Raw genomic sequence first — 24,261 nt, forward strand, 5'->3', positions numbered from 1 at the left:
CTGGTTTACAGTAGTTTAATTTAGGTTGATTAGAAATAGGTTTTAGTTAGACTGAAATAAATCACTGAGAGCAGCTACACAGGGCTATACACTGATTTAAGTTAAACCAGCGCAATGTGTATGTGCAGAAAAAGCCTAAACCTCTTTGCTGCCTTTGGATCTGGGTGCTAATTAGTGCAAACTGCAGTGAGTATTTGACATATAAAAATGTTTTAAAACAGATTTTAAAATAATCCAGGAACAAAAGGGTAAAGTATGCAGATTGACCACCATTACAGATAAACACCACTACTGTACTGTTAAGGAAAATCAGCATGGTAGATCATGTATGATGTCAGGAGTGAACCCCCATAAATGAGGACAAAGACTGGACCTGTGATACACACACATGGAATCATGAGATATGGGTTTTGCTGATTTCCATACACATGACTTACCATTGTAGGCAATTGTTAAAATAAACAGTGACTGTGGAAAAACAGAGACCCCACTAAACAAAAAAGCCTTGTTGACTAGTCCACCAACCAGGTCAAAGATGTTTGTGTATATACAAAGTAAACAATTCTAAATTTGTGATATATCAATTTAGTCAGAAAAGAGAAATAGATATTTAGTATTTCTAGTTATAATGAGTATATTTAATTAGAACCAATTTAGGAATTCTACTTTCAAAAATCACTGTCTAGAACAGAGGCAGGGCTGTGATACTGTACAATAAACATTTAGCTCCCAAGTAGCAGAATTATTACTTTTAAAAAAAAATTCAAAGATGCAGCTCTCAGGCACTGAAGGCTTTTAAAGTAGTTTCTACACTGTAGAGTGAGATTATACATATGTAGAATAAAAGGACAGGATATTCAGATTTAATCTGTCTGTGCAGATAGCTTGAAACGTAGTGACAATGTCAGCAGAGGAACCAGCTACAATCGCTAACCCTTGACTGAAACCAATTTACCAAGTCATGTACAATGACAGGGAGAAAGGGAGTGTATTAGGCTTTTAAGACACTAGTTACTTATTTCCGAAGTTGTGCAAGCTCCTTCTGTCATGTTCTTAAATAAAAGTGATGTGGTATTAGCCAAGATTGATTTCTACAATCAAATACAAAACCGATCCTGTAGCCTTTACTCAAGTACATCCCTTATTGATTTGCATAAGGAAAGACAGCGGTCTACACTTTGTAACACGAGTGCCAAAATTATACATGGATTTATAATTGTTTTTAGATTGAGGAAACAAAGACCATTCCCTAGAATGAAAATTTATATATCTATATCTATATATAGATATATAAATAAAAAGAGAGCTGTCTCTCAAATAAAAATAATGGTTTCGTTGACAGGTGGGATATTTAAAATTTTTAGCACCTGACAACCTTCCTGGCACAGTTTTAAAGAAAAGTGTCTGGTTTAAAAGAAGGGTTATATTTCTATTACGTGCAGGTTATGTATCAAAAAAAGCTTTATTTTGAACAAGTTCTCCATTTGGTTTTACAGTCTTAACATACATCATATTCATGGACAAGCAGCATTTTACAGAGGAATCAGATTTGAGACTAATACAAATAAGAGGAAGTCACTTGGAATTATGAGTTTATTTAAAATTAAGCATATCCAGACATCAAAAGGTACCATATGCTGTCATTTACTTGAGATTAAGAAATTTCATGAGCTAAAAGTGATGTTTTTCAACAAAAGAAATCTTGACATTTGGAAGTGGTCATGAGTAGGTACCTTTCAAAAAAATATTCCTTGTTCTACACTTTTTATATGGGGAGAGGGGGCTTAGGATAATAAAGTGAAGTTTGTCCATTTCCTTTAATAAGCCTAATTAGCAGTTTTAAATGGCTTTAAGGAAGTGACAACATTTGTGCCAAATCCTTTTAAAAGTTCATATTGAACAATTTCACTAATGTAGTATGCAGTATTACAGATGAGGCTACAATGAAAATTGAGTTCGTGCTAGATTTGTGCTCTGTGCTCTCACTAGTCAGGTTGTGGAAATGTACAAACTGTAAAAGTTTTTCTTCCTTGTGATATTCAATGACATCCCCATGGTTTGCTATCAGTGTTCCTGAATGCACATTTGAGTTACATTATTAATTCACAAGGCCACAAAATGATGCATTCAGTGGATTTCAATGAGAGGGAGAAAAAGTTTGAAGTAAAATAAAGCAAAGCACAAGAGATTGTGCTCTTTGCAATTCACTCGGGATGTGTACAAGGTTTAGGTCTTGTTTACAAACAAAAGCTGTACCAGGCTAAAATGATTTAAATAAGCTGGTACAAATCACTGTGTAGACACTGGCTTATATCAGTTTAGCTAGTTAGCATCAGGACTTTGTGATGTAGACAAGGTCTTACACATGCTTTTTGCCACGCAAAACATAAGAAAATAATCCCTGATTATCTGTAGACATTGCCTAAATGCACATGAATACTGTCCCTATCTTGCTGAATCTTGCAATCTAACTAGAAAGGGGTATTAAGTAACACAGAATGTCACTGAAGAGAAAATGGGTAAATCTTAACATGTACATTGAGGTGAATTAGAGGGCCAAGTTAACAATCTCAACCTCTCAATTGGTGACAGGGCTACACCCAGGTTTCAGCTCATTGTGATATTGCCATCCAAGGTCCTCGAAACATTGTTGAAGTCCTTGAGGGGACAGTAAGCCAGGACCTGATTTCTAGTGTATTGAAACATAGAACATCAAAGCCATCTTTACACATCTTACGGTACAGTAAGAGAAAAGCTTCTTTTGCTTTCCCATTAGCCTTTAAAACCAAGTTTCTGTATGTGCTGATTTCCCCCCAACCTGGTTAGTGAAGGCATTCTGCACAAATGGGGGAATAATTTTTATTTTGGCCCAAAAGTTCACCTTTTCTGCTTCCCTCCTTCAGTATTATTTATCACTATTTGCCAATTACAAGTGCCAGCGAGTGCGGTCTTTTCCTATGTTTATCTTTTCGGGATAAAAGAATAGAAACTGTAAGTTAATTATTAGCCTGGCTACAAAATGTCTATATCCACTGTATTTAGATAGAGCTATTCTTCAACCACTTTTAGTCAAGTTCTCATTAATACAAGGTTTTGAAAACACTAGTAGCATTAGTAAATTTCCTCCCTTTCTGAAAGCTAAATAATTCCTAATGTACAGGAAGTTGTAACTGGTGGATACTTTCTGTAACTCATTATGCTATTTCATGAATTGATAAGCAGACCAAGTCTGATTATACATCTACTAAAGTCAGCTACTGTACAAGTTATATAGCACTTAAGATGTTCCAGCAACTCGTCAGTTAGAGGCTTTAGAGCTAGAAGAGGCACTGAATTCCATAAAACGTATTTTGCTTTATGAAGTACAGTTATGATTCACAGTTGCAATGAAGAATGTGGACAGAGTAAGCCTAAAAATATCTTAACTTAAAAATGTAATAAAATGCTCTTGTCCATTAGCTTTGCTATGCAAGTGCTTTATGTAGGAAAAGATGCTTTTAACTACAGATCAGATCTTCTCTTAGAAGTGAGGAACAGATGGAGAAGGTACACTGTACTTTTCACTAGCGCCCAACTTACCACTTATCCTGAATACGGATATGCTTTCAGTTAAAGGACAGCCAATGGAACTTCAAGTAAAAGAAACTTTCCATGAAGGTGGATCTGATACTCAGATATTTTTTATACAGAACTCATCCTGCTGTATGGAGCATGAGCGTTTGCATGATAACTTGATGTTCTGTTATAAGATACTGCACTCATAACTTTAGCCTGAATACTGCACTATATACACTGTCCCTCTAAGGAATCACCTGAGGCAGGTAGGTGTGTGTGTGAAGAATAAAAAAACCCCCTTAACTATGAATTCTGGCACAGCCAGGAGTAGCAACTCAACTACTCCAGAGGGCTTAGAGAATAGGCTTTAGATTTTACATCAATGAATTGGATTTATTGTAAATGCCACAGTCACAGTGATAGACAGTGCACAGACTTCTATTAACATACATATTTTTGCAACTTAGATTTCTACTGAGTAAATAAATGCACTTTGCACAGCCTTCCTTTAAATGTGCCTAAACTAACCTAAATAAGCAGACAGCATAGCAGAAAAGGGAAACTTAAATTGTAACTGTCTCTTAAGCAATATAGCACTTTATCCATGTATATAATATACTATTTTATATTATATACACAGGCATGCACATTTTCCTTAACAGTTAATTCATACCTGAATGTAAAAACTTGCACACCTCCAATACATTTGCCACCTTTACCGCAAGCATAGTTAATCCAGCTATTTGTCAAGAAAGAGGAATGACAGTTAAAAAAGACTTCCCCCACAAGAAACAAGTTACACAAAGTATACTGTATCACTACAAATTTTTATTCAGAAGCCCATCTTTTTTAAAAAAAAATCTCATTAGGAACTTGTTTGGTCAATTGACTACAACACTTTCTACCAGACACAATAGTAAAAATGGCATGGCTCAGAATCGACCAGATCTTTCACGATCTCTTGACCGCCTCCTATCACGTTCCCGTCCTCCTCCTCCTCCTCCTCCTCCTCCGCCGCCACCACCGCCGCCGCCTCCTCCTCCACCGCCTCCACGACCACGATCTCTGGATCTAGAACGACGTTCACGGGACCTTGACCTGGATCTATGCCTGCAAAAAAGCATTAAGATTGTAGTTCTTAAATATGGTGAAACAATGCAGCAATATTCTACAGCGTACCAAGGATCAATTGTTCAAACGAAAACACCAGAAAAGGGAGTAGAGTTTGAAATAAAAGTAGTGATTAGGTACTGCCACCACCTAAGAACCTAGCACTTTCAAGCCCACAAGGCCATCATTACAGAATTCGTCAGTTTTAGACAGTGAAGGGTCAGTATGTATAGTGAAAACTGTTAACTGCAGTCACTTGTCTGAATGGCCAGAAAAGGGTCAGTTCCCTGTAAGTACCCCTCTAAGTTAATTGCACTGTTACGCAGAACCAGTTGGAGCACTGTGAGAAGTCTTTTGTAGCCATTTACAGATTTAACGGTACATTGCAAGTCTAAAGCCATAGGGACGGCTATATATAAAAAAACCCTAACAAATCAGGATTTTCTGTACTGAATTTCCAAAGTAGCATGAGGCCACAGCATTGTACTCCTCTTCAGTTCCACCTTCTCCATCACCAACATAGTAAGGCCAGTGAGCTGCAAGAGCCAGCCTCTTAAGAAGGAAGGTCACAAAAATATTTGAGAAGAATTTTGAAAAGCTTTAGCAAGTCAGTTTTATTACCAAATGGAAAATTATACATTTACTTTTTTTAAAGTTACGCTACTAAATATGAACTACAGCGTTTTTTATTTATAGGCATTGCTGTGGAGCTCAAAGTCAAACTGAGTAACTGTGTTTGCCCCAACTTGTGAATAGACCAAATTTGTATTTCAGGGGAGTTTGGTGATCTAGGACATGAAAGAATGATGCATTCTGGTGTGTCACAGCAAAACTGTGTGGTGCTGCTTTTTTTTTTGGAGATAGGGTAGAAATGTATCTGTGTAAGGCAAAAGATGAAAAAGCAAGATCATTTGTGCTGAATGTTTACTTTACCCCTTGTAATTTGGGACATTTGGCACAAGTCTCATTTTGGTTACAATACTTGCAGGTCACCTTTAAATATACATAATACATTCTTGAAAATCCCTATTCATAATCTCACAAGAAAGGATGAGGAAGGCTTTTCAGAAAGAGAGGCCAAGCTCAAGTGTTTCTGACTAAGGGAAAAGAGGTCAGGAACCAGAAAAGTAACCAAATGGCTCTTAAGTCAGCAGCACATTTTTTACAATATTATAATGTTCTTAGTATCCCTGACACTTTCCATTTAAAATTAAATAATACTTAATTTCTCAGGAAAGCAGGAAACAATGCAATATGAATTTTTCACAATTAAGTTTACTCCTCCAATTCCCAAAATACTGCAAGACAATTTAACAGCATTTTTAGAAAAATATGAATTTTTGTGTTTGTGAAAGTGTTTAATTGATAATACTGGAAAGTGAAGTCTTATCAACAAAAGAGGTTTCATACTGATAGCAGCAATGCAACGTTCGCCAACATACCTGAATTAAGATTAACAGAAACCTTTTTGCCACTGCATAGAACTCTGTCTATTCACAGCACGCCTACCAAGGGGAAACAGTAGCACCAACTGATATGGAATTTTGTGATGTTGGCAACTGTCCACTAGGAATAGAACCAAGATCACCAACTCATCTGACACATGCACCAATCAGACATCACTTTCACTTTCCCCAACATGAAATGGATATGAACTGATTGGAAACTGTACTTCACATTACTGACTCCCTCTGCCACCCTCCATTTTTGATTATTTTTTAAATTTGCCATAAAGCCAGATTAAGATTTGAATATTTACAGAAGAGTCAGATTGTGATTCCATAACAGAACTGGATCGGGAGAGGAAAAGATTACTTAAACAACTTTCCTCAAAGTCAGATCCTATTCTTCATGTCTTCAAAAAGTTTAGGGAAAAAATCCCTAAATTATTTGCATCAGTTGGCTTTAAATTAAAAATACAAATGCTTACTTCTTACGACGACGTCCATATAATTCACGTCGCAATTCTCGGGAAATGGGCTTCAAATGCATAAAGTTACAGAAACCTCCTCGCGTACACTCTCTGTGGAGTAGAAGAAAATTACCACAAAGAAAGCATTTCCAATTTATATTCTTAGCTTTTCTTCTATATAAACCTGTGGTTACGTTAACTGATCTGTGATTTTTTAATGTAACATTAAACATTGGGAAGTATGACTCTTGGTAAAATATCTTAATTGCCCTGAAGTCAGAGTTACACTTGAGCATAATTTACATGGAATTATCTGTGTGCCTGGTGCATGAATGTCCAAAAGTGAAGAGAAATTTTTTGTAGAGAGGAAGAGACTGAGTGCACATGGGTGCTATGGCATGTGAATTGAGCTTGCTTTAGAATCTAGATGTTAGTGTAGCTTTAAGTGTATTTTCTCTGAATGCATCGTTTGGAAATGCACTTGAGAAACCTTACACTCATGAAAAGCTTAACTTGGAGGTATCTCTAAGCTACTATAATAAATAAGCTGTAGCAAGTATCGTTTCATTACCCCATTTCATATTGACGGCAACAAGCTTCTCTGAAGTCAGTCACAGGTGAAAGTTCAGCATGAATTGGCTGACCATTAAACCAGCGATTGTTCAGATCAATCACAGCCTTTTCTGCATCTTCTTCACGACGAAACTGAGAAATAAAATAAAATTAACATTCTCAAAATGTTACATGAATGGTAATGTTCGATCTATTTTAATTCCCCGCTGGATATTTAACACATGCTCAAGGCCAGCAATAAAACTAGAAGCCCATTTTATATTCTATTTGCCCCTACTCTTAAGTGGTGTCTTAATAAAACATATGTGGGTCTATTCAGTTTATTATTTAAGCAGTAACATTTTAAACATGAATAGGCAATCTGGAGAGAACTTAGTGGTTTCTCTTCAGACTAAAGAATTTTGTTGAACATTAACATTCCATGTTTAAAAGACTAATTGGTCTTGCAGGCATTTGTAAGGAATATGAAATAAATATCATCATAACTTGCAAGTATATCAGATTGAGGAATACAAAATCGTTATCTAACTTACTATTTACTGGACAATTAGAGTTTAAAGAGGCTGTCAGGCATTTTAGACCATGAATTTATGTTCTCTAAGAAGGTTTGATAAACACTTAATTCAAAAGATTAAGTGTGCAAGAACAAGGTTCTGTGAGATTTAAACCAATATCCCACCTTTCAGTGTTTACACTCCAAAACAATACACAGTGCTAATTACATAAGAACCAGAAAGCAAAACTGACTGGAAAGTAAGCATGTGATAAATACTTTTTGAATTTCATCAAAATTCTGAGAGGACAGTCAGAAGTCTGAGTGGGCAATGAAAGGGGACATGCAACTGGGACAAGGATTGAGGTTAAGAAGGGTGTCAGGATAAATCCAGTAATACTTAAAATGGCTGTATGCATCTCAGCAATTTTGTAAATACCCAGTTACTCTGCCCTGCCTCCCCCCCGCTTTCAGGGTCAGGCTTGTACAAATGCCATTTCATTTAATCTGTTTTTTACACCTATTCCAGTTTGCGTAATGATCTCATCAACATTATGAAAAAAAAAATCTAGTCTCAATGGTCAAGTTGAGCAAGGTGCAAAGAGTAGGCAAGTTATGACAGTTCTAATAAATTCAACTGCTAGCAAGATGGGCAAGAATTTTTAAAGTATGATTTCCATCTGATTCACCCCTTTAAGTATACTGTACTTCTAATTTTAAAGTTTACACAGTGTAAATATTCTATTTATTACATTTCACAGGAAGACTAAAACAAGCTAACAGTCTTGCAACATCTGAAAAAAACTGACTGAAATTTTATTTAAAAAAATTTACTTGTATTGTAGTTTAACCAGTTGACACACAAATTAACACACAATAAGACAGTTCAGTATTTTTTACTCGAGTGGACTGAGCTGATCCTGGTCACAATTAAAGTCAAAACTGAACTCAGCTATTCTAGTCTTCTCCTTAAAACCATCTAGTGTGACTGTTCTGAGAGGCTTCAGAGGAAGTGCAAAACATTGTGTAAATGGAAACTCCTCTCAAGTGCATTTGTTGAACACAATCAGGCCCTTCTCCAACAACTAAGTAATTAACATTTAATCGATCATGTCACAATCACACTTGTAAGTTAACAAATTTTATAGTTCACCACTCTAAATTTCAATGCCCAAATGTAAATCAGACAACCGTTCATCTATGTGAAATATCTTCACAACTAAAAAGGTGAGCTCAAACTTCATGAAAACAAGACAGATTCAACTGTAAGGGGATGTATTTCCACTCTGTCTGGTTTGGATTCTAATATATATAGATATAGATCAGGGGTTGGCAACCTTTCAGAAGTGGTGTGCCGAGTCTTTCTCATTCTATAAGTCTATAATATATAAATAAACTATTGTCGTATGTAAAGTAAATAAGGTTTTTAAAATGTTTAAGACGCTTCATTTAAAATTAAATTAAAATGCAGAGCCCCCCGGACCGGTGGCCACGACCCGGGCAGTGTGAGTGCCACTGAAAATCAGCTCACGTGCCACCATCGGCACACGTGCCATAGGTTGCCTACCCCTGATATAGATAGAGATAGATATATAGATATAGACACACACACACACTCCAATGTACAGGTATTTACTTTCATAAAGGTGCCACCATGTTTTGAAAATGTTAATTGTGTATATTAAAGAAAATTTGTATTCATGATGTATTGCAGAGGTGCTTTTGTATCTTACCTTTACATATACATTTCCAACTAGATGATCTCCAAGGTTATCACAAACGTTCATTTCCTCAACTTCACCATATTTTTCTTCCATTTCCGTGAAGACCTCCTAAATATAGAGAAATTTATTAAAAACATATTATGCAAATTAGATGGATTAAACATACCTACAAGACAATTAATCATTACTAAGCAGGAAGACTATTCTCTCTCCCAACACCCTTCATACCTTTTTGTTCTAAGACTGTAAATTTCTGGGAAGGCACTGTATCAGCCTGTGTGCATTGACAATATCTAATACACTGTGAGTATTACATGGATAAAGTAATTAACTACACAACTAAAAAGTAACTTTTCTTTATTTAGAAAATGAGATATACAAGACACTAAAGCCATGTCTTTTGGAAAGAAAAGCCAATCTTCCAGTCAACTACACTTAGGGCTGGTCTACACTGGGGGGAGGGAGGGGGGGGAAAAATCAATCTAAGATACGAACTTCAGCTACGCGAATAGCGTAGCTGAAGTTGAAGTATCTTAGATCGAATTACCTGGGGTCCACACGGCGCAGGATCAACGGCCGCAGCTCCCCCGTCGACTGCGCTACCGCCACTCGCTCTGGTGGAGTTCCGGAGTCGACGGTGAGCGCGTTCGGGGATCGATATATCACGTCTTAACGAGACACGATATATTGATCCCGGATAAATCGATTGCTACCCGCCGATACGGTGGGTAGTGAAGACGTACCCTTAGGGTGACCAGATGTCCCGATTTTTGGGTCTTTTTCTTATATAGGCTCCTATTGCCCCCTACCCCGTCCCGATTTTTCACACTTGCTGTCTGGTCACCCTACACTTCAAAAATTATTAATTGTTTGCTAACACTGAAGTATACTTTTTAACTCAACTGTGTGAGGAAAAAACAGAATGGGAGACACACAAAAAATAGACCATATAGTATTTTGTTTTGAAACTTAATCCAAGGTCTAATATAAACAATAGAGTTATATGTAAATTAAATAGAGACTACAGCAGGGACTATATGTTTAATATGTAAAACTGAAGTTATACAAAAAATATCTAGACACTAACAGGATACACATTTCAGTCAAGCAACCAAATGTCTAATTTGGGTTTTCTCCCCTCTCCACTATCCTTCCCTGATCACTCCCAGCATCCAATCTTATTATCATTTAAACAGTACACTCTTTGGGGCAGGGAGTGTTTCTTGTAATGTGCATTTAAAGCACTATTTATCAGAATTAGAAGTGGTAAATCGGAGAGAATTAAATCTTCCTTTTTCGGTCCCATCAAGGATTAGCTGGAGAGTTTATTTTTGTAATTTTTCACTGCCACCAACTAAACTTTATATGTTTGCTTTTGAAGAATACAATACATTTTAAACAGTGAATTTCAACATACCTCAAAGAATTCATCATAATGTTCCTGCATTTCAACATCGCTCACAGCACCTGCAAATTCCAAGAGTCATACTGATTAGAATCAGTATTTGAATGACAAGACTCTGAACATACTACAAAATATATTTTAGAGAACAGAAGTAGTCATCTACCGAAGCATAAGAGATGCCATGTAGTTAACCATTAAGGAGTATTAAAAATAACTGAGCAGCTTTGAGTCCCAAAAGAAAGGAATATCTCAGTACGTGATACTAATATGGTCAAATCAAGACAAGTTTTAATCAGCATCCAAATGGTACATGCCAAATTTAAGGGGAAAGGATTTACTTTGAAATGTGACTAATTAAATGTAGAACCCCACCCTCTATCTGCCAATGGTTTACCTACACAGAAGGCAAGTGCTTTGTCACGTCAACTATTTTAAAGCATGATTACTATTAAGATTTCTCTTCCTAAAGGTGGAGCTTTGTTTAAAGATGTTCACTCCTCCAGTATAAATACACTAGTTTGAGAAATCACTGATGTGATTAAAACTGCAGCTCATCGTGATCCATTGAATTTGTTCAGAATACAAGATACGCTTTTCTTGTTCCCTCAGTAAAGAGTGAAACTATGTGGCTTTGTGGTAGAAAGCATTTCTCCATTTTATTTTTAATGCCAATTTATCTTTCTGTAATACTGCAGAATGTTTTTTTTTTTAAATGCGAGAGAGGCTGGCCATATATTCACATTAGATCATATTCATGCTCCTAGCTGGCCTTTGCAGGTGAGTGCTGCTTGCCTGCTGCTAAAAAACTAATGTAAATTAAAATTTTGCTCATTTTTCGAAGTATTAAGTATAGCAAAATAAATTACAATAGATATTTTCAGTTCTACACCATTTTACCATACATTTTATTTAATAAGTCATATACATTAAAGCCAGATTGATTAAGTCTTCAGTTAAATGGCTTTATTACGATCAAGTAGAGTAGCTTTAAAATAGATGTGGCACTTCATGCAAGAACAACGCTTTAACCTTTAAAATGCAACACCATTGCTTTACTGAGCAAAACCTGCAATATGACAGGAGGATGATCCAATAAAGCTATGTTTATTTGCCTCAGTCGCTGTGCAAAAACAGGTGCTCTGAACCCAGTCATTTCTGGATCACAGTGCAAATCATGCCATTTAGAACAGCTTTTCATCTTTACTGAAAGATGCTTAATATTAACCAATCAAGCTACCTAATCTTCGTGGAACTATGGACAATTTTTCTCTATAAGGTTAAAGGGACACTGGTCAAGTAGTTTAGGCTCAAGATATTTGACCTTCCAGATTCAACATGTTTGCTTTTCAAGAGACCCTTGCCTATGCAGCAATTTAAAAAAACTCCCAAACATTTAGTCAACATTCACTACATAGAAACAGTTTAATAACTAATCATATTCCCAGGGCTGTGCCAAAATCAACAATGATAGCACACTAACATCTGAGTGATTTAAAAAAAACCCATCAGTTTGGGCTCCATAGGAAGAAAGGGGCATGATCGAAGTTTACCAAATGGGAAAGTGCTGAAAACTGATATGGACATTCCACTGTCAAACTAAGATTATAAAAAGAAATGTAAAGAAATTGGAAGTACTTGAGAGTGTCCCTCTAAGGTGGAAAGGGTAAGCATCATACACAGACTTCACAAACATTCAAGTTCCAGGGCTACCAGTGTCTGAACCTTGAGAAGCCCAACTACTAGATAAAATCAAGACTATTACTGGTCAAAATTAACATTAATCCTCTATGACAACAATGGAGAGGAAAACAGTAAAGCAACAACATTAAATAGCTACCCATTAAGAATATATGCAGTATTTAAATAGGGACAAAGCTGAAAAGATATGGGAAGGGTTTCAGCACACCCATTGATAAAATAGAGCTATAACTCTTACCATACCAGGTATAGTTAGGCTCTGTTATACAATTATCCATCTATCAAGACAAACTAAAGTTTAAATATTAATATCCAATTCTAGTTTGGAGAATCTGTTTACCTAAAGACTCCTGCAAACTCCAGGAGGGTCTGGGCAAATAAAGTCTAAACAGCTGCATGGCAAACCAAGCAACTTTAATTCTGTGCAAATTAGTTACCAGCTCACTGAGAATTTAGCTGATGTGTAGGAAGTATCCAACATCCAATTGCATATTTTTAGCAATGCACAGATAGTAACACCGTAAACATCTATAACAAAAAGCCTACAGGCCAACAGAACTTTATAAACCCATACAAACTTCATAAGCAACATTCTACTTCTAAAGAAAAGCCCCAGTTTGACAACTGACATTAAGTGTCAAGTTGATCTAATCAAGTGCATTAGTTTTGTTATAAGATATGCTGTTTATGCTATCCTATAAGTTGTTTATCTTATGAATCACATTTCACTCTGAAATTAGGATTTGATTTCATAAAATAGAATGTTGTCTAATTAAATACTAGTAACTAGTGTTCCTTCTAATTGTTCCCACACATGTGTGGAATGAATTTTGTTATGTGCACCAATATGGAGGTGATGTGTGACACAACCTTCATTTTGGTGCACACAACAAAATTCATGTGGTGGGCTGCAGGCAAGGATTTGGAGAGTGGGAGGGGGCTCAGGGCTGGGCAGAGGGTTGGGGTGCAGGGGAGTGAGGGCTCTGGGGTGGGGCCAGGAATGAGGAGTTTGGGGTGCAGGAGAGTGCTCTGGGGCTACGGCAGGAAGAGAGTACTCCCCCCAGCCCTCTTTCCCCACAGCAGCACCAGGCCGGGGGGGGGGGGGGGGGGAGAAGGAAAGGAGAGTGTCTCTCCCTGCGGCAGCAGCTCCAGGGCTGGGGCCACAGGATAGGATAGGCACCCCACCTCTGGCTCCCGCAGGTCTGGCCAGAGCTAGGTCAGGGAGGGGCACCCTGGCCGTGACAGGCCCAGGCTGAGGCTAGATTCAAGGACTGCCACCCTGGTTCGTGCCGTGCTCCCCTGCCTGGATTCAGGCTGGGGTAGGGGAGCCCCGGCTGCAGCAGGTCCAGGTTATGGCATAGTTGGGGCCAGGAAGCCGCCCCAGCCCAGCAGGCTGGGGGCCGGACAAGGTTGGGGCTGGAGGAGGGAGGGTTCCCTGAGCACCTGTGCGATGCTAAATAGGCTGCTGCACGGCCATGCAGGGAACTTAGCTGGTAACTAATCCAAACTAGTCTATGATCCAGCGGTTAAAAAGATAATAACTGAACAAAACTTTACCATCACATGCTCAATGTTCAATTTGTTATAAAATATTAGAAAAATAACACCCATCTTTTTAGTTCTAAAGCCCTTAACGTCTTTTTCTACTAGTGTCATTGGTTCAATTGTAATGACAGATCAGTAGTCACAAACTGACAATCTCAGTCATTTAACTTCTGTCATGATGCACAGTACGAGACTTTTTGCCCATTTCCTAACTACAGAAGAGTTAAGAAATTAGTTCATAACAATATCCAAACTGCTTCCTTTCCCCAAGTGTACTTTTAAAATTATTTCCTACTATGAAAATATGTAACTTAGTTCTGGAATTTGAATTTTCAAAGTAAGGGGGAATTTTCAACATGCACTTATCCAAAAGGACAGCTGCAGAAGAGTAGCATTTGTCAGTCTATATTTATCTTCCAAAGTAGTCACTAAATGGGAGCTGCATCATTAGCCTAGGACAAATATTTTTGCAAGCAGTCTTAAAGTTCCCAATTTGAGTGCTCTTAACATTAACATAATGATGGGAAACGTGTTATGGATTAAGTTAATGTGTGACTGCCCTGCTTTTTGAGCAGTGAAGTCTAATGCATACCTTTAAAACATACAGCAAAAATATGTCTAGGATGCAGGCAAGTGGCAGAGGGGAAGAAGGGGGAAAAGGAGACAGCAGTGGATCAAGACTGCTTTACAGGGGCTCCCAATTCAACCACTTTTGATATAATGGACAAATATCCAATTTCTCTTAAACAAATTCTTGTGTGTGGGGGGAGGGTGTGTGTGAAAAGAGCAAAAAATTGTTGACACATTTTATGAAGTGTGGGCAGTTTGATCCATTAAACTAAAATGGTAGACCAGCTTAAGTCGACACTGAGCTCTGACAATCAAGCCCAGGGAACCAGTGAAGGAACTTGTATGAACTTACAGCGCAAACCGTCAGCAGACTGGGAAGAGTTTTGAGGGTTACGGTAAATGTTCAAGAGGGCAATGGTCTGAAATACAAAACGCAACAACTTTATATTATGGAAAAGAAATTTAACACGAAACTGGTTTCCTTTTGGTGATCGCTTTAGCCGAGTCTCAGTGCTGAAAGAGAGGTAGTTATTTTCTCCCAAGAGGGGAAACTTTCACTTAGCTGGTGACCTTTCTGAACCAACCTAACACTGTAAAGCAACAGAGATCTCATGATACTTGATTACTGTATTTTTACTTTAACAGTTACTTTGCTCACCTCCATTACAATTGAGGTGTTTACATGGGGTTCAATCAAAAAAAGTTTCCAATATAATGAATGGTATCCAAGTGTCATAGTAACAGCTGTAACATGTAAGGTATCAGCATACTCAGATGTTTGATTTTGGCCTTATTGAACAATTAGTGAATGAAACAACCCCTCAAAACACACTAAAACCAGCATAGACTCTAATGTATAACACAGTAATCATGGTATAACATGAAATCTCCATTTCCTAAAGAAAGGAAAGGTGAAATAAAATGCATGATTTTGGGCAACTTACCGTATATCATAAATATACCTAAGTTTTCATATTATATCAAGAATTTGAGAAATGCTTGCAAAGTAATCATTTAAAAAAAATGAATGCAACAGTAAGTGACAGGGCTTAACAGTTACAGGATGTAATGCTCATGAACTGTGCAAATGATTTTGAATCAAGGAAGTCCAATTAGTTTATCTTTCACTTTCTGCACTTTATAAACACGTACATTTACCAAGTTCTTGATATATGCGCAAGAAGAGTTCCATCACTTGTCCTGTTTGCAACAGCTTTATGTCAGCAGCTCAGAAGCCAACATTATTTTCTCATAATTATGAGTGGGCTCTTTAACACCATTCTTTAAAAAAATTTCTCCAACTGTGGGACTTACAGTGTGAGCCGTCAGCCGTCTGTGCACTGTTTTGGGGATTACGATAGATGTTTTGAATCAAGATGGTCTGCGGGGAAAAAAAATAAAAAGGGGAATTCTACTGGCTGCTGTGCATATAACAGACAATTGCAAAGAGACAACTATTCATAAGATATTTCCTTTTGTATTTGCAGAGTATCTTCTGAAACTGCATCCAAACCATCATATTATGAAAACAGTTTTAAATTAACCACCAAGAAAGAGCTGTGTTTGGTTTCCCTAGTGAACTGTCCCAAGTATATTTACTGAAACTGTTTATTTGAAGTAAGTGTATGACATCTTGTGTCATAAGTACAATGTCACCTTGCACTTCAAGCTGCTCAGTTATGCAGATACCCAAATTTATCTTAATTTAAATCAAATTCATTACTGTAAGCCTCGAAAAGCTGCATTTGCATCAGTGCACAGTACATAGCATGTGATGCTGTAAAGTCTTTAAACTGTTGCCTCAGATATCAAGTTTTTCAAATATCAACTAGATACCCGCTATTGTCTCATCAAGCAGTTTCTTGGTGGAATTTCTGTTTAAATAATATAATAGTTTTAAATGTTCACGTTTTCCGATCCTTCAATAAAGATCAATATCCTTTTAGCCCTTCTGCTTTTTACTTGAAGAATTAGACCAGGCAGGCTTGAAACCTTACATTTGTACCGTTCTTCTTAAAATCAAGTTGTCTGAAAAAACAAACCATGTTTAAGTTAGTAAACTAATATTACATAAAATTCCAATGTCCATATAACTGTAATAAGCTCAAAGAGATTTAGATTTAATTACTTAATATACAAGTTTAATGTTAGTTTGCATGAACTTTCATCCCCAATTGAATTTAACTGGTGCAACACTTATTTTTTGATGCCACCAAGAGATTAGAACCTGTTAAATTACATTTACATCATATACTGATTTTACTAACACATCAACCAAACCAATACCTGCACCAGTGGTGGCAACACAATAAAATATAACCATGGCAATAGCTCTCTATTAATAAGATCTGTTCCTCAATTTTCTATCACAGCTGATTACCAATATTTGCACAAAGTCTTCCATAATCAACCTATTACATGTCAGATTCACTAGTGACATCACAATCCAGCTTGTGTGTAAAGTCCAATGCCATACACACACTAGACTGTGACTTCACAACATGACCCTGTCAAGCCCAGCAGTTCACTTCAACTGACATCAGCTAAACAAGGACTAAATTGCCAGAGAGAAAATTGCTGGTCCAGGTTATGAAACAATTACTTTTAAACTCAGGTTTAAAAAGTGATTTCTGAAAACACATTTAAGCCAGACAGCATGGATGGCAAGTATCCATTAGATGTGTTGTTACAGGAAATCAGTGAAAGAGTTAGGAATTGAACTCAAGTCTCCCTACAACTAGGCCTGCGCTAACCCACATATACTAAACAAATTTGTAATCGTCTAGAGGATAACAGGGTTATAAGGAATAGCTAGCATGGATTTGTCAAGAACAAATCATGCAAATCAACCCAATTTTCATCTTTGACAGGATTACTGGACTTGTGGATGGAGGAAAGCAGTAGCTATGATGTATCTTGATTTTACTAACATTTTTGACGCAGTCCTGCATGGCGCACTCATAAGAAAACTAGGGAAATGTGGCCTGGATGAAATTACTATGAGGCGAGTGCACACCTGGTTGAAAGACCGTACTCAAAGAGTAGTTATAAGTGGTTCGCTGTCAAACCAGGAGGGCATATCCAGTGGGGTACCTCAGGAGTTAGTCCTGGATCTAGGACTATTTAACACTTTCATTCATAACTTGGATAATGGAGTGGAGAATAAGCTTTAAAGTTTACAGATGACATCAAGGTTGGGGGAGTTGCAAACACGTTGAAAGACAGGATTAGAATTCAAAAAACCCGGACAAATTGGAGAACTGGTCTGAATTCAACAAGAGGAAATTTAACAAAGATAAGTACTTCACTTGGGAAGGAAAAATCAAACGCACAACTACAAAATGGGGAATAACTGTGTAGATGGTAGTGCCTTTGAGAAGGATGGGGGTTATAGTAGATCACAAATTGAATATGACTCAACAGTTGTGAAAAACAGCCGTGAAAAAGGCTAATATTCTGGGGTGTACGAACAGGAATGTCAAATATGTAAGACATAGGAGGTAACTATCCCACTATACTTGGCACTGTTGAGGCCTCAGCTGGAATACTGAGTCTAGCTCTGGGTGCTACAATATAGGAAATGTGTACAAACTGGAGAGAGTCCATAGGTGAACAACCGAAGTGATAAAAAGTTTAGAAAGCTGACATCTGAGGAAAATGGTCAAGAAACACTGGGCATGTTTAGTTTTGAGAAAAGAAGACTGAGGGGGGACCTGAAATCAGTCTTCAAATATGTGAAGGGCTGTTACAAAGTGGAATAAGATCAACTTTTCTCCATGTCTCTGGTAGGACAAGAAGTAATGGGCTTAATCTGTAGCAAGGGAGATTTAGGTTCGGTATTAGGAAATACTTTCTAACTATAATGGTAGTTAAACTCTGGAATAGGCTTCCAAGAGGTTGTGGAATCCCACTCATTGGATGTTTTTAAGAACAGATTTGACAAATACCTGTCAGGGATGGTCTAAAGTTTATGTGGTCCTCCCTAAGCACAGGGAGCTGGATGTGACTCTCTCAGGCCCCTTCCAGCCCTACATTTCTATGAATCCATATTGTAATATTAAAACAGCTTTTAAAAATACATGGTTTCTGACCACTCATTAGCATAGCTATGTTTGCAAGAGGAATTTTAAAGCAGCTTCTTAAAATGGGAGAACTCTATTGTAGACGAGATATTACAAGCGGTCTCTCCAGGTCACAGTTGAAGCATATTAGCAAGGCACTTCCACTGTTGCATATACTGCATTTCTGTGGCTAAATAGTGGAAACGCAGGAGCTTTCCTAACCACTAAAAATAATTTATTAAATGAGAAATCATCTCTTTACCTGCATATCTTGACAATCAGCAATGATAGAAAACAAAGTAAACGTAAGATGGATTTTAAATGTGGAAATTTTCCAGGAGCATGGACGATGTTCTTTGAGAGAACTGTAGTGCTAATAAATCAAAAATACATGTCAATCAATGCCCCTCTCTTTTTAGCCTATATCCACTCCTCATTTCACAGGTAACATTTAACCAGCCACAGACTGGACAATATGTAGAGCCAATTGTTGTATATCCTTAAGCAGCTAAGGTAGAGAAGCAATTCTTCCACACTCAATGGGCTAAGCAAGTGACCGCTAACACTTTTAGCCTAGGCCAAAGATCACGAAGGGGCGGGGGAATCTCTTCTGACCATGTCAGATAAGGAAACAAATTTGCTTTAAAAAAAAATCTTGGATCTCACATTTGGGATGGGTAGAAAATGCTGCCATTGTTTGTGATGTAATCAATCTAGGATGGTTTAAGTGCCTAAACATCTCTGAGAAAGCACACACCTTACAGTTAGCACTGTTTGGTCTCTACTATAGACAAGCTTACAACAGCATTGCTCCCTGCAACTATTAGGGAGATAGGAGACCATTATAAATGCTGGGGGAGGAAAATGGAGGAAAAACACTCCCTCCCCAGAAAAAAAAACAAAGTTTTTTGGCCTCAGTTAATTCTGGATATGGTAATTATTCATTTGAAGTGCTTAGAACCTACATTTAAAGAGATATGTACATAAATTCTACAAGAGGGAACAAACCTGGCTAAATGTTGGTTTATTGTGCAATCGAGAACATCTGTCCCCGTGACGGCAAGCTCCAATTTTGAAATAAAATGAACAGTTGACTCTGCAAGTAAAAAAACAAGAGATAATTAGTCTATGGAAATACAAGGCAAGAGAATATTAATACGCAATTAGCATTTAACATAAAATGCACACTATCAACTTAACTTTAATGCACAATTACATAGGTCAATCAAACCAATAAAGTCCAAGACAGTAATGGAACTCGTTAGTTTATACTGATTCCCCCTCATCCATGACCTGAGAGATCTGCTGAACTCCAGGACAACCAAAAGCACACAGAGCAGCTGCAATCTAAAGTACTTAAGTGTACTTATTCAGTACCTTGTTACATTCAGCATCAGTCAGTGGGAAAATATTCTCACCTGTAACCACAATTTTTCCCATTTGTTTCTCCTCCTTCCTCATCCTTTCATTTCTCCCCTTCCTCTCTCTCTCTTCATCCAGGCAAGCCCTAATTCTTTCCTCCCTCTCAGTCAGCTTCAGTCCCATCCCACCAGCTAAAACAGTCAACAGTTAAATAGTTGACAGTTAAGGGATGTCTACACTGCAGCTGGGAGGTGTGATTCCCAGCACAGGAAGACAGACTCCACTATCATAGCTCCCCCCTCTCCCTGCACCCTCCAACACACAGTTCAATGCCCTGCTGGCTCCCAATGAAACATACAAACTGAACACATGGTATTTCTAATTTCAGAAATGCAAACAACTGCTAGACCTAGCCTTGACTATTTCTCTTTATAATCAAGAGGTAATTTGTACCACAGTAGCATAAACTGCCCATGAACCAATGAGAACAGGACTTATTTACCTTGGTTATGAAAAGTAAGCACAGGCTCTAGACAGTACAGAGAGCAAGGAGAGTGAAAACTGCCAATTAGGGCTATATGCATACACATAAAGCATATAACCTTGCTTTTGTCTGAATTTACTTTTCTTTATCCATACACTCACAATTTACAATAATTCCTTCACATTTCCTTTTGTTGAGCTGAAAAGGAAACCAACTTGTTTCCTGGCTATGTCCCCACTGTCCCCCCCCGCACACACACACACATACACCTTAACTGTGGTATGTTCACTACAGCGACTAAAAAGCAGAACTTAAATAATTGGTAAATTTCACATTGTAGCTCCAGCTGCAAAGAACACACAGAGGAACAGAGTGAAAAGCACTTAATTCTAATGGGCTGTGCATAACACATGTTGCATGTTGACACCAATGATTTTAATAAATTTCACTTTGCAGTCACAATTACAGGCATGGAAGAAATCTGAAGGGTGTTCAACTGTATATTTGGGCTTCTGGGCAGCAACTTCTATCACCAGATCACATCATGAAACATTCAACACACATTAAAGATTATATTCTAATTCACACCGGGCCTACACCTAGAATTTAGGTTGATTTAGCACAAAACTTTTCACAGCCCTGAGCAATGTAGCTAGGTTGACCTAACCCTCACTGTAATCACAGATAGGTTGATGGGAGAATTCTTCCATCAACCCAGCCACTGCCTCTCAAGTTTGGTCTACAGTGGCTCTCAACCTTTCCAGACTACTGTACCCCTTTCAGGACTCTGATTTGTCGTGTGAACCCCCAAATTTCACCTCACTTAAAAACTATTTGTTTACAAAATTAGACATAAAAATACAGAAGTGTCACAGCACACTTCTGACAAATTGCTTACTTTCTCATTTTGTATTAAATTTTAGTTTGTACTGACTTCGCTAGTGCTTTTTATATAGCCTGTTGTAAAAATAGGAAAATATGTAGATGATCTGACGTACCCCCTGGAAGACTGCTGCATACCCCCAGTAGTATGTGTGCCCCTGGTTGAGAACCACCAGTCTACACTAGCAACTTATGTTGGTATAACTACGTGGCTCAGGGGTGTAGAAAACCCACACCCCTGAGTGACACAGTTATACCAACCTAACTTCCTAGGCACTATGTTGATGGGAGGGCATCTCCTGTTGACAGTTACCACCCTCTTGTGGTGGATTACCTACACCAACAGGAGAAGACCCCTCCCATCGTTGTAGGTAGCATCTTCACTGAAGTGCTTCAGTAGTACAGCTACATCAGTGCAGTTTTGCTGCTGCAACATTTTAAGTGTAGACAACCCTCAGAGATGGATATATTACAGCAGTGGTCTCCAACCTTTTTACGCACAAGATCACGTTTTGAATTTAAGATCAACCCAGGATCTACCCAACCCCTTCCCTGAGGCCCTGCTCACTCCATTCCCTCTCTCTCTCTGTCACTCGCTCTCCCCCACCCTCACTCACTTTCACTGGGCTGGGGCAGTGGGTTGGGGTGTAGGAGGGGGTGCAGGCTCTGGGCTGGGGCCAAGGGATTCGGAGTGTGGGAGGCTGAGCCTGGGGCAGGAGGTTGGGGTGCAGGAGTGAGGGGTCCAAGCTCTGGGAGGAAGTTTGGGTGCAGGAAGGGGCTCAAGGCTGGGGGTTACAGTGCAAGAGACGGTATGAGGTGCAGGCTTCGTCCGGGAAGCGCTTACCATAGGCGGCTCCTGGTCAGCAGCGCAGCAGGGGTCAGGCAGGCTACCTGCCTGCCCTGGCCCCACCCCACTCCCGGAAGCGGCTGGCTAACCGGCCCCTTCCTCCACTGCAAAAGAGACTTGCCGGCAGCAAGCCACTTTCAGGAGCGGCGTGGGGCCAATGCAGGCACCTGCTGTGCCGCTGGACTTTTAGAGGTCCGGAGATCGTGATCGACTGGCAGAGGCTCCAGGATCGATCACTATCGAAGGGTTGGTGACCACTATATAACTGCGATGGAAAAACCTCTTCCATTGCTATAGTATGTGTCTAAACTATAGCAGTACTTGTAGTGTAGACATACCTTCAGATGCATGTCTCAGAAAAAAGAAAAGAAAAGAGAGTACCGAGTTCACTCCAAATCCAAAGCTAAAAGCCTAACTACAAAACCTCTAATAATTCATAATACCCTCAACAATTTCAACTCAGTGACAATTTCCAAGTTTCATTTTCAGTTCTCCTCACAAAGGATGAATGGGACTGATGTGGGGGTAGGGGAGGGAATCATGTGCAGTCCCTAAAGGGATCAAAAATGTTTGCACGATTAACATCAATCCCCTCCATCAAGTAGGCAGCAACATTAGCAAAATTCAAAAGCCACATACCCTCATTTTCTGACAGAAGGATGACCTGAGCCATCAAAAATCCACTTGGGCAATGACAGAATCAATGGCATCACCCATTTCTATAGAACCTAAGCTTGTTTTTAAAAGCAAAGCAAAACTGCTGGCCCTCGAGTTTGCAAAAATGAATCTTCCAGACATCAATCAAGTGTAACGAGGATACATTAGTGCTCCTGAATGAGCACAGCAACGGCTCCAGGGCCTTTACTGATCAGAGCTTCACGAGCAGCAAAGCGACAGCAGAGCCGGGAGGGTCGTTTTCGCTACTGTAACCCAGAGCAGCAGGACCTGGCTTGACGCGGCCGCAGGGTGTCGAGGAGGCGGCTCTATAGAGGGCGGCGCGGGGAAGGGAGTTACTAGCTTGAGCAGACTTTGAAAGGAGCCCTCGGCGGGGCGCTGGGCCCCATGCCCAATTGTTCACGGCTCCATACCGGGATACGAGGACCCGCCCGGCGGGAGGCGCGCCCCAGAGCGCGTGCCCGCAGCACGACGGCAGACTCTGACCGCCAGGGGGAGCGCGGGAGAGCACGTGGGGCGCTGCTCCGCGCGCACAGAGTGTTCCCCTCCCTCCCCCCCCCGAATGCGGAGGTGTCCGGGCCGGTCCCCATGGGGATCGTCGAATAAGCGCGTGGAAAGGCTCTGTCGCGCGCAGCCCGCTTAGCGCGGGGTCAGTTAGCTCCGCTCCCCCACACGGCGGTTACCCACTGCACGCGCGGGCCTGGTCTCTGGGAGGCAGCGCGCGCCACCCAGTTTCCTCTCCCACCCACAGGAGGGAGCGCGCGCGCCGCCACGTTCCAATCACCAAGGCCGCTCCGCCTGCCCCAGGACGGAAAGCAATAAACTGCGGCGGCGGCGCAGGCTGGGCGCGAGCACGCGCGCTCCATGGCGCGAGAACCCAGCGAGGACCGTGGGGGGAGACCCCGCCATTATATGAACGGGCGCCACGAGCCCGAGCCCCGCCATCTCTCCCCTGCAGGGTACCCGGAGCGCTGAGCCGCCGCCCGTGGCGCGGCTACGGGCACAGGGCACTCACTTGTCCTTCTCTGTGCCGAAGATGGAGGCCAGATACTCCGCCATCTCCCACCACCGACCGACCGCCGGAGAGGCCCCGGCGCCGATTGAGTGCGTCACAGCTTCGCGCCGGAAACGCTCCGCCCCGCCCACCGCCTTCCAGCCACTGACCAGAACATGGGGGAGGGGCTGTTGCCGTCTGCGCATGCGCCTCACCCGCTTCCCGGCCGCGGCGGGGGCCTAGGGCCCGCGTTGTTCTCAGACTCAGTCAGCGCGGGCTCCCTCAGCCCCGCGCGCCCAGCCTGGCCCCGCCCCCAAGGCTCCCGAGCCTCAGCAGGGAGCCCGCGTGTGAAGCGCAGGGTCGGGAGCCCT

At 40.0% G+C, this 24,261-nt stretch overlaps 1 protein-coding gene across 8 annotated transcripts; it reads right to left on the reverse strand.

Annotated features, from left to right (window-relative positions):
- Positions 1–1,443: 1,443 nt before the first annotated feature.
- On the reverse strand, positions 1,444–24,071 carry U2AF1 (U2 small nuclear RNA auxiliary factor 1). Of its 8 annotated transcripts, none has more exons than XM_042859201.2 (9): positions 23,912–23,998; positions 19,655–19,742; positions 15,900–15,966; positions 14,938–15,004; positions 10,785–10,834; positions 9,377–9,475; positions 7,149–7,282; positions 6,596–6,688; positions 1,444–4,665 (listed from the first exon to the last, which is right to left on the reverse strand). In XM_042859201.2, the coding sequence occupies exons 5-9, from the start codon at positions 10,812–10,814 to the stop codon at positions 4,488–4,490; spliced, it is 534 nt and encodes a 177-aa protein (XP_042715135.2). In that variant the 5' UTR covers positions 10,815–10,834; positions 14,938–15,004; positions 15,900–15,966; positions 19,655–19,742; positions 23,912–23,998; the 3' UTR covers positions 1,444–4,487. The 8 variants fall into 8 exon arrangements, with proteins under 8 accessions (XP_042715135.2, XP_065434253.1, XP_008178086.2 ...); XM_065578181.1 differs by lacking the exon at positions 23,912–23,998 and adding an exon at positions 22,861–23,325; XM_008179864.4 differs by lacking the exon at positions 15,900–15,966 and having other exon boundaries at positions 23,912–24,071.
- Between the last annotated feature and the right edge of the window lie 190 nt (positions 24,072–24,261).

The sequence above is a fragment of the Chrysemys picta genome, chromosome 1 (genome assembly GCF_011386835.1).
Source record: "Chrysemys picta bellii isolate R12L10 chromosome 1, ASM1138683v2, whole genome shotgun sequence".
Lineage (NCBI taxonomy): Eukaryota > Metazoa > Chordata > Testudines > Emydidae > Chrysemys > Chrysemys picta.